This window comes from Lepisma saccharinum, chromosome 5 (assembly GCF_977018435.1).
Source record: "Lepisma saccharinum chromosome 5, izLepSacc3.1, whole genome shotgun sequence".
Taxonomy (NCBI): domain Eukaryota; kingdom Metazoa; phylum Arthropoda; class Insecta; order Zygentoma; family Lepismatidae; genus Lepisma; species Lepisma saccharinum.
The window spans coordinates 85,673,051-85,686,673 of record NC_139233.1 but is presented as its reverse complement, the minus strand read 5'-3'; the positions used below and the strand labels follow the sequence as shown (position 1 = coordinate 85,686,673).

Here is a 13,623-nt window from a genome sequence, read left to right as displayed (position 1 = left end):
GGATCTGGCACTGGAAGACCCACTCCATGAGGCACCGGTCGCATCGCACTTGGTATATTAGGATACTGTATGATGCTCTTCTATTTCTTGTTCAATCCTTTACTTAGCGGACGCACCAAGCAGAAGTAGCAATTTGTTGCGTGGTTTGTAGGTTCGCGCCAAATGGCCGGCACTGCAAAACGCATGGAAACTTTTTCCTTTCATCCATGCATTTAGAGTTGCTGAACATGTCGTACAACAAGCATGAGGAGCCCATGCTTTTGATTGGTCCCCAACACGGCACCCGAAATATAGTAAATAAGCTTTTTTCACTGCTTCTGACAATGTTCGCTTCCTTTGTCCAAAAATTGCATCTCCACATATATAACAAAAATTGTTGGGGTTATTAACACATCTGCGGGGCATTATAACAGCAGTTTTGATTCCACACAGTAACTCACGTCACAATACACAATGGAGCACTCCGGATGGCAAGCAATCTCAGACTGTGTTAGCTAGAAACAAAACACTGACATAATATCACGCGGAGCACGTGTTCACCGATCGATATATCTGAGGATGTGGTCAAGGTCGTCGCCTCACATTACAATGTGCATATCTTATAACTGCTTGAAACACAGCATTCATTGGCATTCCTGAAATAACAAGAAAACGAGAGCTAAAAACAGAAGTAAGGACGTGACAAACTTCATATAGCACGAAAACGTATGAAAGCGTACCAAAATCTCTAAGATTTTTTTTTTTTACTTTATGTCAAAAACGGGAGCTAAAAAACAAAAACTATCGTCATTTTCGAATTCAGCGTACCAAAATCTATAAAGATTGGGCATTTTCCTTTCTGTAAAAATTTCATTGTTGAACAGTGTAATGTAAGGAAATATGACACTTTCTTTTGTTTGATTCAGTTGTTTCACTTATATGCAAGAGTTAAGTTGTTTGTTTTACAGAGAAGAGAGAAGTAGCTTTATGCATTGAAAAATGAGTCCGCACTCATAGTTTTTGCAAGCAGAGGGTTCCAAACCTCAGTGGAAATATCAACATATAATACCGAGAATGTATAAGGAGACTGATAAATTACAAATTGTATTTCTTAATCAGTCACTCTTATCTCATTTAGTCGTAACTTTACAATAAGCAAGTATGTTATTTTAAACTTACTGCATATGACAAAATTCCATAATCCTTCCTTAGCTTGTGAATTGTAATAATTTTCCAAATTCACTATTTTGCAGTTTGAATTCAAGTCATAGAGAATAGAGAAATTAAGTCAATTTAATAGAAGATAATATTCATACTTAGCAAAACCATATGTGGATCTGTATGAGTTTATTATTTCCATTTGTAAAAACATCAATTTAGTTTAGTTTGTAATTGTCAGGGAAAAATGTAAATTTTGTCCTGGAAAACCTGGAAAAGTCAGGGAATTTCATTTCTGCTTGTTTGTAGCCACCCTGATGTTGCATGCACATATATGGAAAGGTAAAAAATACATATAGGCAATATATGGAATATTCAGTAATTTTTAAACCTGTGTTTTGGTCAATCACATTTAAATATCTATATGGATAAATCATCAAACACCAAATGTTGAAGCAGGAGGGGATACCATAATAACTGATATTGTTCAATGATGATTTCATATTATTAAAATAATATAAATTATTATTATTATCATCATTATTGTCATCTTCATTGCTATTCTGTCTCAGGTAATGTTGGCATATCATCAAACTGCTGCTTACAAAGAACACAACATTAAACAAAGATTTTTTGGAACCATATATATTTTGCTTATATATGGATAAATTATTTTATAAATAAGCAAGGAAATAATAATACAACAATGCTCAAAGAATAAACAAAAGTGTAGAATTTCGAGTTTGCTTCACTGATTAATTTATAACACATTATTTGATTGATTTTGAGTTAACCAAAATATTTTAATACTCCGGAAGCCATTTCATCCAAATATCAGACATAAGTATATTATATTTAAATAGAAGGAATAAAATAACCATAACTTTTATTGCTGGGTAAGTTAGAATAAATATCCAGGTTAATTTTAAAAATACTTATGCTGGTATTAATTCATTCCCTTTTAATGATAATTGAAATTTTAGCAAGGCATGTTTTCGGCAACAAAATCCCGTTAATATTTTTTTTATTAATTTTTTGTTTTACTAAAATATTGATATCATGTGATGTCTTATTTTTTTTCTGAAATGCCTATTGTTTGGTTAATATTGTTGTGAAATTTCAAAAGGATTGAATCATGTGTGAGCAAGATATTTTTTTTTTTTTGTAAAGCACTGCAGGTTTCAATGAGGGTTTCGGAAATGAAGGAAAACAAGAGTTGGCTGAAAGTTAGAGAGGCCATAACTCTGAAACCAGATGAGTTCGAGGCGAAATATTTTATGTGGTTTCTTACCACCATGGAAGGATTGAATGTACCAAGTTTCATAAAAATCTGAGATGGTGGGTTCCCAAACCTCTTTTTTTGGTTGAATTGATATGGAATGACCCAATAGTGAAATTCATTAGATTTAGTAGTAACTGTTCGATCTCGGTCCAACGTATTTCATCATTTTTACAGATGAGTTTATTTAGCATTTTAAAAGTTCGTGTAGGTATTTTCTTTCATCGTGTAATGTATGTGACCGGGAATTCATTTATTTTGGAGGAATAATAATGTCTCCGACGCACAATAGCCGTTGCTCTTATGTGCTTCCTCTATGTGAACCGGATGTTGCGTACCTTTGATGGTGTAACCCTCCTGTCAGTGTTTCCAACCACACCCTAGTTTTCCTAAATGTGCATGATTTGTGATTTTGAATTTCAGTATGAACCCTTTTTTTTAACCATGTTAATGTAACTTAGCATGATTTGTGATGTTGAATTTCAGTACGAACAAATTTTTAACTATGTTAACCTAACCTGTGCATGGATCACGAGGTATTAGCATAATTTCGAACCCAGGCAAATATACAAAATCAGTAACACGAAAGTAGGTATTTTTCTGTGAAGATGGTTGGAAACACTGCATACCCACTGATGATCCACAACGCTACTCGAGCTGTGCCCGCCATATTGTGTGTTACGCAAGCAAAAAAAAGAAAGAACAATAATTACTGTTAATGCGAAAAATTGAAATTATTTTCATGACAGAAGCAAAATCCCACCTTATAGAATGTTTTGCAATGCACAATAGGTAATTACGAATGTAAAAAATGATGAAATAAACGAGAGAGATGTTGGGCCGAGATCGAACAGGTAATGATTTAGTATTTCCTCCCTCCAGTAATGTGTTGAGTGAAATGAGTTATAATTTGTTTGCTAAGTGAACCAGAATACTTTAAAAAGAACGTTCTCACAATAAAACCACATAAATTTTGACAAATAATCTGCAAAAATAACAATATTCAATGGATCACTTAAGTGATCCATATGACCACAGACATGTATTTTTTCCACTCGACCACTGCAGTGATAAAAATAAGTGCAACACTATTGTGTTGACAATACAGCTCCATACTCAATGAGAAAGCAGAATTTTTTATTGCTTTATTTTACTTAACTTTTTCTGCCACTTTTGGCTAATTTGCGAAGATGGGGATGAATGATGAAATTGATGAATGGACACTCACAAAAACCTTGCCCAGGCCGGGATTCGAGCCCTGGCATCGTAGCGCTATGTCCTGACCTCTGTGGCAAAGTGGTTGGGAGAAACACAACAATGCTAGCGGTTCTGGATTGGAATCCCATGGTTCTTTGTGAGTGTCCCTTCATTAATTTCATCATATCGTCATCATTGCAATTAACCAAAAGTGGCAGAAAATCAAAGTAAAATAAATAAATCAATCAAAAACCATCAAGATTGTTCAAATACTGCATTTTATGTAAAATATGTAAGATAAATGGGAACTATATAAACCTGAAAATATTTATGAAATTCACATATATCATTTCTAACATTGTAATTTGCAGACATTTTGAATTTTTGATCGTCTACATACAAAGGGAAAAAATATGTAATAACATAAACATCCATAATGATTACATGAAAAGTTCTTATCTTTGTCATTTTTCTTCTAGGACCTTTTTGCTAAAATGAACTCTAATACGAACCATGAAGGCACCACAAATGGTGAAGTGAAATCTGAGAACATTGAACCTGTTGCTGCCAAGAAAGCGACAACCAATAAGAAGCTCTCGGTTGAGAGGATTTATCAGAAGAAGACCCAGTTAGAACATATCCTCCTCCGCCCAGACACATACATAGGTTAGTACTGAGTGAATGGTACATACATGCATGATTACTGAACACTTAGTATGTGTGTGTTGTTCAATTGTTTTCGTCCTGCAATACAGAATGGATCATTACTGGATCTGTTTTATGTTATAAATTGTATGTATGTGTGTTTCTATACTGTCTTTTTTTAAATTCTTCGTGGTTGGGGTAGAAGGGTGTGTCGTTCGACAACCTAGCGGGACCTATAAATAGGAATGGAACTGAGCAGTGTCTCTCAGATGTTTGGCGGAGTACTGCGATGTAAGACGTATCCTCTTCTCTAAGGGGAGTGAGTGGGAGAGCTTTCTTTTAGAGTGTGAACAGACTGGGATCTTTTCTTTCTTCTAATACACTCATTTGGTATCTTCACACTATTTCAATAATTAACTCTGATAAACCTACTTTTCATTTTTCTGTGTAAATTTCTTTCGCAATCGATTTCACCACCCGTCTGGTGGCTTCGTCAGGCATGTACACCGAAGCCACCAGGTATCTGAGCGATGCTCTCTGAGCAAGATGTTCCCACGTTGAGCAGACAGATCATTTGCTTGACGCAGTTTGCTCAGTGATCAAAATATCAGTGCCTTTGAATAATCTGTGATGAATGTGACTGCGTAGAGTGGACAAGATTTCGGTGTTTCAAAAGCTGTTAATTATGGAAATAGAATAGTTGATGTGAACAACTTTCCAAAACTACGGTGTATATTTAATATTTTTGGAATAAACAACACTTTCATTTTAATACAATTACAAAAACTGGAATCACCTTCTGTTACTTGAACTTCCTCTGTAATTATGCTAAATTACAAGCCATTCAGTTTATCATAAATATTTCCTCATTGGTTGCCACGCCACTCGCGCCGTGCCACCCTGCCATCCTCTTACAGTGTTCCTCTTCTTCCCCTTGCCTCACGAGATCGAAAGACAAAAAATGCTATATTCTGTGGCGAGCAAGGTTCAAGTGCTCAGCTCTCAAGTGAGCACCGCTCGTGGAGCAACACCTATTTGGCCATCAAGTAGCTGAGCGATCACGTTGCTCACTGAGCACTCAGATACTTGATGTGCTCCTGATGGGTGGCGAAATTGATCGTGAAAGAAATTTACGCGGAAAAATGAAAAGTAAGTTTATTGGAGTTAATTACCTATCTCCGCGTAACTACCAAACAGATATCTTTAGATACAATGTGACTATTTCAATAGTTTATTTCATGTGGGAAACCAGGTACACATACCTTCGGCCACCTTTTTTTGGTACTGAAGGGTGGTGGTAATATTTTTACTCGTGAAGCCAGTGGCTACATGAATCTACACTCTCTCTTCGGGTCGGAGGGACAGGCTACACAATTAGGGGAATTTTCAGAATAATGGGCATGTTTTGACTTCTTATGTAAATAATTTGTAACAAATAAACCTCAATATATAAAAAGGGAAATGGACATTATGATGGTTTGAAGAAATACCTTTCTATTGTCAATAGTTACTGCTATATTTCCACAGAACTTCAGATACTATATGTTTGTTGAATCTAGGGACACAGTTTTAAAATGTATGGGTGTGTATATGGAAGGTGCGAGGTGTAAATCGCATAAATACATAAATTCTATACAAATATAACAACGTTTTATCCATTTATTACAAGGAATAAGCATTGCTGGGGTCTAGCATTAACAGTGGAATGGGGAATAAGTCCCAAGTTATTAATTGAGGATCTTGTGAGACCTTAATTGTACTATTTCTAAAGACAAAACTCATGGCCTGTTTTCAGGCTTTTGGGGAGACTGCTACTTATTTTTATGTGTGGGTTAACGCAATTGTTTTGTTATCTGTTTAGTGTTTTGACACACACACACTCTCACTCTCTCACTCTCTCTCTCTCTCTCTCTCTCTCTCTCTTTTTACTTGTCTTTGACATGAACAGTATGTAAATTAAACAGTGTTACAGTGGATTAGAAATTACAGATCTATCAGAATCTGAAAAGGAAATCCTGTAAGCAATGGAAGCTCAAAAATTTGTTTTTAATTGTTCAAATCTAGTTTGCTTGAATTTTTTCATGTATATAGTTGTACTGACAGTTTGTTGAAAGATAGAGTCTGCTTAAGTTAAATATGGTCTGTAGTTGACTACATCGTATTATTCATTTATTTGTGTATATTATTTTAAAATTTGTTGTACTTTATCTAAATGAAACTATGCATAATCCTGCATTTTCACATTTATATCCTTTTGTGCAGTTCTTTGTTTCCATAATTTTGTTATTTTTGTGTGTTTTTCTCCTGTATGCATGTATATATTCAATGGAGTTAGCCACAGGTTGAGCCTCATCCTCATCTTTTGGTAAACATGAATTTGAAGTTAAGGAACATATCCAACTATTTCTTATGGCTGATTCAATGGTGGTACCAGATTCAAGCCAATCATTATGTTTAGTCCAAAAGTTAGAAAAGTGATGTGAAATAGACAATATTCAAAGAAAGGAAAATGTTTCACAATCTGCATAGTTTCTTTGAAACTTAAAATTGAAATCTCGTTTTTTTTTTTTTTTTTTTTTTTTTTTTTTTTTTTTTTTTTTTTTTTTTGCAGTAATATATTTAGCCAAGAGTCGAAATTATAGGTTGACCCTTGATATTTATAAGTTTTGTCTGATTTCTTGTAGGTTCCGTTGAGCCTGTTACCGAACAGATGTGGGTATACGATGAGGAAGATGGCATAGTACAAAGGGAAATAACGTATGTTCCTGGTCTGTATAAGATATTTGATGAAATCCTTGTCAATGCTGCCGACAACAAGCAGAGGGATCCAAAGATGGATTGCATCAAGATAGATATTGACCCGTAAGTTTATTACATGTTGAGACTTACTTGGCAGAGTAAGAAGTTTAGTTTCGGTGTTGAAAATATGGTACGGAAAATCTGTCCCTGCACTCATTTGCTTCTTTTGTGTGAAATGAACAGTTTTGAGGTCCATTTCCTTGTGAGACAGTGTATTTGCAGATTCTCTGTATCCTCTGTATACAACAAGTACAGAAACTGGTATCTATAACTCAGTACTAAGCTGCTGTAGCTTTTTCTAATCAAAGATGTATGTTTCTACAACAACTTCTGTCATGTGTGTTATGATGTATGTTTCATAGAAACTGGTGTGCAGAGTTCCAGGTAATAATTTCAAAACAAGCATAAATAGGGGAACATGTATGTCGTAAGGAAGGACCCCTAGAAGTTATTTGACCAGTTTGTGTCAGTCTTGCCAAATACGCCACTTTTCTTCCATGTTACATCTTCCACAATTTTTTTACATACAGGGTGTACCAGAAGTGATAGTGCAAATTGAAACTGTGAAAAGTATTATAGTAGAAGGGAAAGAAAGTCTAAGTAAACATGGGGTTTCCGAAATAATTTCAAATGAATGGTTATTTATCATCTGCCGTTGGCTTGATTGTACACATCACATGCTTTTCACTTGTTAGGTGCAATAGTCCTACTTAGTAACAAATAACAGAATTAAAAGGTTCACCTCGCTAGACATTACTGTTGCTTTTATTAAAAAGGACTATTGTACTGTACAGTATGTTACATGCTCGGCGGCAGTGTTCAGTTTTAAACAATGAGGCCTCAGAGTGTGCAAGGAGACAAGCATACGATGTGTGCTTATTAAGCATTATTTTAGTGAAATATTCCATTTAACATGATGGGAGATGCAGTATAGTGGAACCACGAGCAAAACAACCTGCGCAGGCTCGCGACTCCTGTGCACCGTACCCCCGCAAGTAGAGGAGGGGGAGAGTGGAGCATGCTTTCTTATGGCCCGAGGTGGAGTGAAGAAGGGAAAGATGCACAGGGATTTTTCGTCCCAAGGTTTTTTTCCTTGCGGTTGATCTATAATAGGTAATACAGGTACTCACGTTTTCCGTGCAGCAGAAACACGCCAAGCAACGATACAATGAATTCCAATGATGATGGTGGCAGTGGCTACCGAAATTAATAGAAACTTTTACTTAAAACAGCTGCACGGAAAACATGAGTAGCTGTATGTGACCATCAGATGTAGTTTCTCACTTATGTCATAAACTTTTTAGAGCTTTGTGAAACTTGGAGTAAATTGAATATTTGGACAAATTTATAGATTTTATTCAAGTTTGGTTTTAGTGTTCAATCAGTGACTTTGCTGTGAATCAATCAATCAATATATATATTTTTTACACAAACTGTAATCACTGTTATATATTAATTCACACATATTTTCAGGAACGTAACATGCAGCAGGGGGAGGCTCTGCGGAATGCTTTTGATCAATATCAAATAGGAGTAGAAGAACAAGAGCACTTCGCAGAGCTCACCAGGGATGTTAGGAGGTGCCTGGAGGAGCAGGCTGACATCGAACGGGTATACGAGCAGACGTTGGCCGTAACCGCACTTCGGCGTCGACTCAATCGGGAAAGAATGGCCGACACTTTCCGTTATTATCGTCAAAGGTAATTATTTTAATTTATTTCTTATAACATTGTATATTTTGACATGGTCCAACAACCTATCGACTATCCTTGTAGCTCAATTATGGACAGACGGAAATTTAAATCTGAAAAATAAAATCGAAAAATTAAAATCGAAAAAATCGAAAAAGTTTAAAATGTTTTAAACAAGTTTAAAATGTTTTAAACAAGTTTAAAATGTTTTAAACAAGTTTAAAACGTTTTTGAACAAAATTGAAATAAAAGACCCTCAGTCACGGTCCTGTTTCTCCCAGACCTCACGTTTCAAAATGCCCTCAGTTGCGGCCTGGTTTCACATGCATGTTCACCATTTTCCGATTATATATGTCACATACCACTTTTTCTTTTATAGCCAATATCTACATGGAACCGAATATATTTTTTAATTATTATATATTGTTTTTCAGAATGGGTCGACGCAATGCTCGTAGAGCCGACAACCTGCTTCAACTGATACCTCCTGCGGTCCTCAGAGGCTATGTTCGTCCTCCTTCTCCTGCTCCGGAAGAGGAGGAACATATACCCCTCATTAATTTGGTGCAGCGGGAGGAAGAGGAGGAGGACGGACATCGTACGCCTCCATTACCTCCACCAGAGGACCGGGAACAGCCAACCCCCCCACCATAGGCTGTACATCTTCAAAATAAACCTCTGCTGCCACAGGTAATGATTTTTATTTTCTCACCTTTCAAGCTGTATCGTTTTCTGCTTCCGATGTGTCAGTCTCCTCTATTATTTCGGGGAACTCACGATGTGGGCCTGTACCTCTCGAAAACTGCTCTTCAACTTTATGGACACTGGAAATAAAAGCATATTTTGATCTTAGATCGTTACGCCGTAACGGGTTGTAACAATAGTCGGCTAACTCTTCTAAATCTAATGCAGTACCTTTTACTCCTAATGTATCGCTTACCGACTCCTGTAGGGGTACACTACTGTTAAACCACTGAAATATTTCACCCAGTGATAACATAGACTCCCGATATTGTTTTCTAAATATCTGCATCAGGGTTGCAACATCACTATAATCCACTATCATGTATTTTTTGTGACACCCCACTCGGTACAGCAGGGGAATCTCCTCATTCAGTAAATGTTCCAAATTTTCGTACCGTGTCAATTCGACAGCGGCACGCCCACAATTTAAACTCTCATCCGTCATCATGATATATTTTGTAACCAGACAACGTGGAGGAACATGCAGATCGGATATATCTACATGTTCCGAATTTAGTTCAGATTCTGTCTCCATACAGATGCAATCTTTTGAGGAAATTCCCGATACTACAGTAAAAGGTCCTGCATTATATCCGTGAGATGCTATCTCACCGGCTACACGATTGCTCCACACATGGTACGGCAAATGACCGTATACAGGTGCTCTCTCGAAAAGGTAATGTGTCTCGCATAATCCTGTTCTACGACTCTTGATGTACTGCATGCTGATCGGAAAACCATTACTTTCAAGTTCCATAAAATTCTCATTCACTAGATCTCTATTGTAAAATGTTATTAAAAGAGATTCCCTGTACCTTACCGGACTATCAAAAACCAACACTTTGGGACTATTACTCTCAAATATTTTCGATTTAACACCATGCAATCTTTTCGAATCGGAGACTGTTACAGGGTATGCAAAACACATCGCCTTCCTCGGAGAACGCTCTATGTAACCGTACAAAGGATTATACTGCATATTTTTATCAGCATCATGTTTTCTTTTCCTCAACGTTTCACCTCTACCACCACTACTTTTCTTTCCACAGCGTCTCAACTTCTCATATTTGTGTTGTGCAGCATTCTTTGCTTCCCACGATCTACGAAATTGCTGTTCCGTAAAATACTTAGGAACGCTCACCTACGGGCTGTCATCCTTAAACATTTCAGGCTGTACCGACGACCGTGGTGTCCGTGGAGGAGACGGCAGTAGACGGCTACTTCGTGATGTCGTCGTCACTGGCGACAAATCTGGAGCAGCAGGTTTCATCCCCATTACACTGCCGACAAATTGCAATATCCAGCCCCCTATACCCATTTTACACTTCTACTCACCTCAAGATAACCCCCTATATATATATATATATACCAGGTAGGATTGATCCGTTGAAACTGATCACTTTTCTGACTACTGTATCTGCAACCTGACAGCCGATTGTGCTGGCTGAGCTGTGGACAGTTATCTGGCGGACAGTTGTACCTCTTATGATGCATATCTGGCTCGTTCCATTTTATATACCTTCCTCCCGACGATCAACACAGTCATATTCGATACGTAATCTCTCGCGCAGAGCATCCAACGCCCACGTGCCTCTCCTATCTTCTTCCTGTCCTGGTACACTGTACACACTCAACTCTTCCGAGAATCGTACTTTTTTTATTCTGTATAATTTATATACATCCGTCTTCTCCGGCACTTTTTTCTCCTTATGCTCTTTCTCCATCACGTGCTATCCCACATGCTTTGCAGAGAATCCTCCTTCCAGCACAGCATTCAACCATTCCGCACATCATTCATCCTGTCCATGCATATCACCCTCAACCGTCCACACACACACATATCGCTCACCAATTCCTGGAACCACTTAACGATAATCTTTCTCGCAACACCAAACCAATTAACACCAGACATCAAACATTACTCATTCCCCCGAAACCCTACTCTCATCCCACACAATTCCTAGAACTCGAACACTCAACACTTCAACGCCATCTGCTCGAACATTCACCAGACCCTGAAATAATCTCCCGACAAAATTCCTTGAAAAACAGACCTTGAAACACTTGACTCAAAACTGCAAAAGCAATTACCATTCCCGACCCATTACACAAACCACATCCATTAATTCTCACAACATTTCCTCGAACCAACACTCAACAAACCACATTTTCCAAGAACAGACACTTAACCTTCACCGCACGCCTTAAAAGCCTCATCAACGCCATCTGTTTTCAGACGCAGGAAATTCCGAGAAAACCAACCGTCACCGGATACTCGTTGATACTTTTCCTCCTCCCCAACCCACATTCCCAGAATTTCAGAATCATCAACGCCATCTGTTTTCAGACGCCGCGGGAAAAACCGAATACTTTTCCTCCTCCCCAACAACCAATCAAAACGCTCCTCACAAAATTAAGCCACGCCCATTTTAAAACAGCCCACCAATCAGAATCAGCCTCACAATTAAGCCACGCCCATTTTATGACGTCATCGCGAACAACAATAACCCTTGCTTGCCCACACAACTACATCATCAATTGATCTTTGATCGATCTTTTCCAATCAATTGATTTATCGACTTCAACGCGGTACACTAACTACTTTTGTCTTTTGACCAAGGCCTCCCATAACGTTAGAGAATGGGAGAGAGCAAGTCACTACTTGCGAAGAGACTTGTTGTTGTTCGCTTGGTCCAGAGGTTCCCGGGACAGAGCATAGTAATTCCCACTTCGAGCGAGGGCTGCACCTGCGGATTCGGACACGGGCCACAGGTCAAAACGGGCTTCATGCAATCCAGGCCTACACGGGGTGAGAACCAGCACTGCGAAGGGGTGAATGGCCGGTGGGCGACGTAACCCAAGTCGGTGGGGAAGTAGGCACCAGCGTCTGCTGAAAAGCACTCGTTGGCGAAAACTCCACACTTCCACTCTCATGTGCCACGGGGGGTGGTTCCCTTGGGTAACTGGGCACCGTGTTGGGCGGTGTAGCGGTGGTGTCGCTCGGGGGAGTGCTCGTCGCAGTTAGTGCCGCGTGGGGCGGGGAGGTGGCGGCGGTTGGTGGTTCGAATTATAAGGGCCTGTCGTTGGAAAACAGGCCACCTCGTATTTCGACATGTAGATGCCACGGCACCACGAAACTCTTGCTGCCACTGGGAGGGGAATCCGTTGTCGCTCGGTAGATGGCAGTCGACTCGTACGCTTGTGTGAAGCAGTGCGAGTGTGAGCCGTGTGAAGTGCAGATGTGCAGAGACTTTCCGTCCAGCATATCGTGGACGCCAGTAAGGAAGAGCATCGAGCAGTCGTGCGTTTTCTGGTGGTGGAAGGCGCTAGTACGAGAGATATTCACCGTCGATGACGGCGGTGTATGGGGAGCATTGTTTATCTAGGTTGTGGGTGAAGGAGTGTAGTCGGACGTTCCCTCGTGAAGGAAGAGCATCACTGCAGTACGATCCACTGCCTGGACATAAGGCCAATGTTGTCTGTTACCTGAAGCTCAGATTTCGGTGGGAAGCATTCCAGCACCTACATTATAACCCAGACATGTCCCCGTGCGATCATGCCATCTTTGGTGCTCTTAATCGGCACTGCATGATTGCCGGTTCAACTTGGAAATTGAGGTGAAGGATGCAGGAAGTGAGTGACTGTTTGTTGTAGCAACCGCCCTCCTTCTACAGGGCTTCCACTGACCTACTGCCAGGACGGTAGGACAAATGCTTGAGCGTCTACAGAAATTGCTCTTAAGGTGAGCACATAGTTTCATAGTTGTACAGAGTGTTTTTTTTCCACTGAATAACCCTTATGCATTATAAATAAACACTTAAATGCACATGTTCCTTAAATTGAGAATTTATGAGGCATAGAGATCAATTATCATAATGAACATTTACTACGGTAAAGTTATGTGTTAATGCTACAAAAGTTAAAAAAACATAAAACTGGGTGCTTGAATGGCCAGATTTAGAGTGAAAAGATGCGACTCCAGCAACTTTCATCGTACACATGCTGATGCACTGTAAGAGAAAACAAACAACATTAGTCACCAGTCCATATTATTAACTACCACCTTTTTTTCTTTTTTGAACGTATGTAACCTATAAAGACTAGTCTTGTGTGTCGCGCGTTCTGAAGAAA

At 38.8% G+C, this 13,623-nt stretch overlaps 1 protein-coding gene across 4 annotated transcripts in view; it reads left to right on the top strand.

Annotated features, from left to right (window-relative positions):
- The window catches only part of LOC145988419 (DNA topoisomerase 2-alpha-like), a 39,666-nt gene that overhangs the window by 14,682 nt on the left and 11,361 nt on the right, over positions 1 to 13,623 (top strand). For 2 of the 4 annotated variants that reach the window (XM_083123307.1, XM_083123308.1), the window contains exons 1-3: positions 7,035 to 7,120; positions 8,531 to 8,757; positions 9,183 to 9,438. In XM_083123307.1, coding sequence (XP_082979433.1) covers positions 8,540 to 8,757; positions 9,183 to 9,402 — 438 coding nt within the window. In that variant the 5' untranslated portion in view covers positions 7,035 to 7,120; positions 8,531 to 8,539 and the 3' untranslated portion in view covers positions 9,403 to 9,438. Of the gene's footprint in view, positions 1 to 4,092; positions 4,280 to 6,942; positions 7,121 to 8,530; positions 8,758 to 9,182; positions 9,439 to 13,623 lie in introns of those variants that run through there. The other 2 variants (XM_083123306.1, XM_083123309.1) reach the window with 2 other exon arrangements.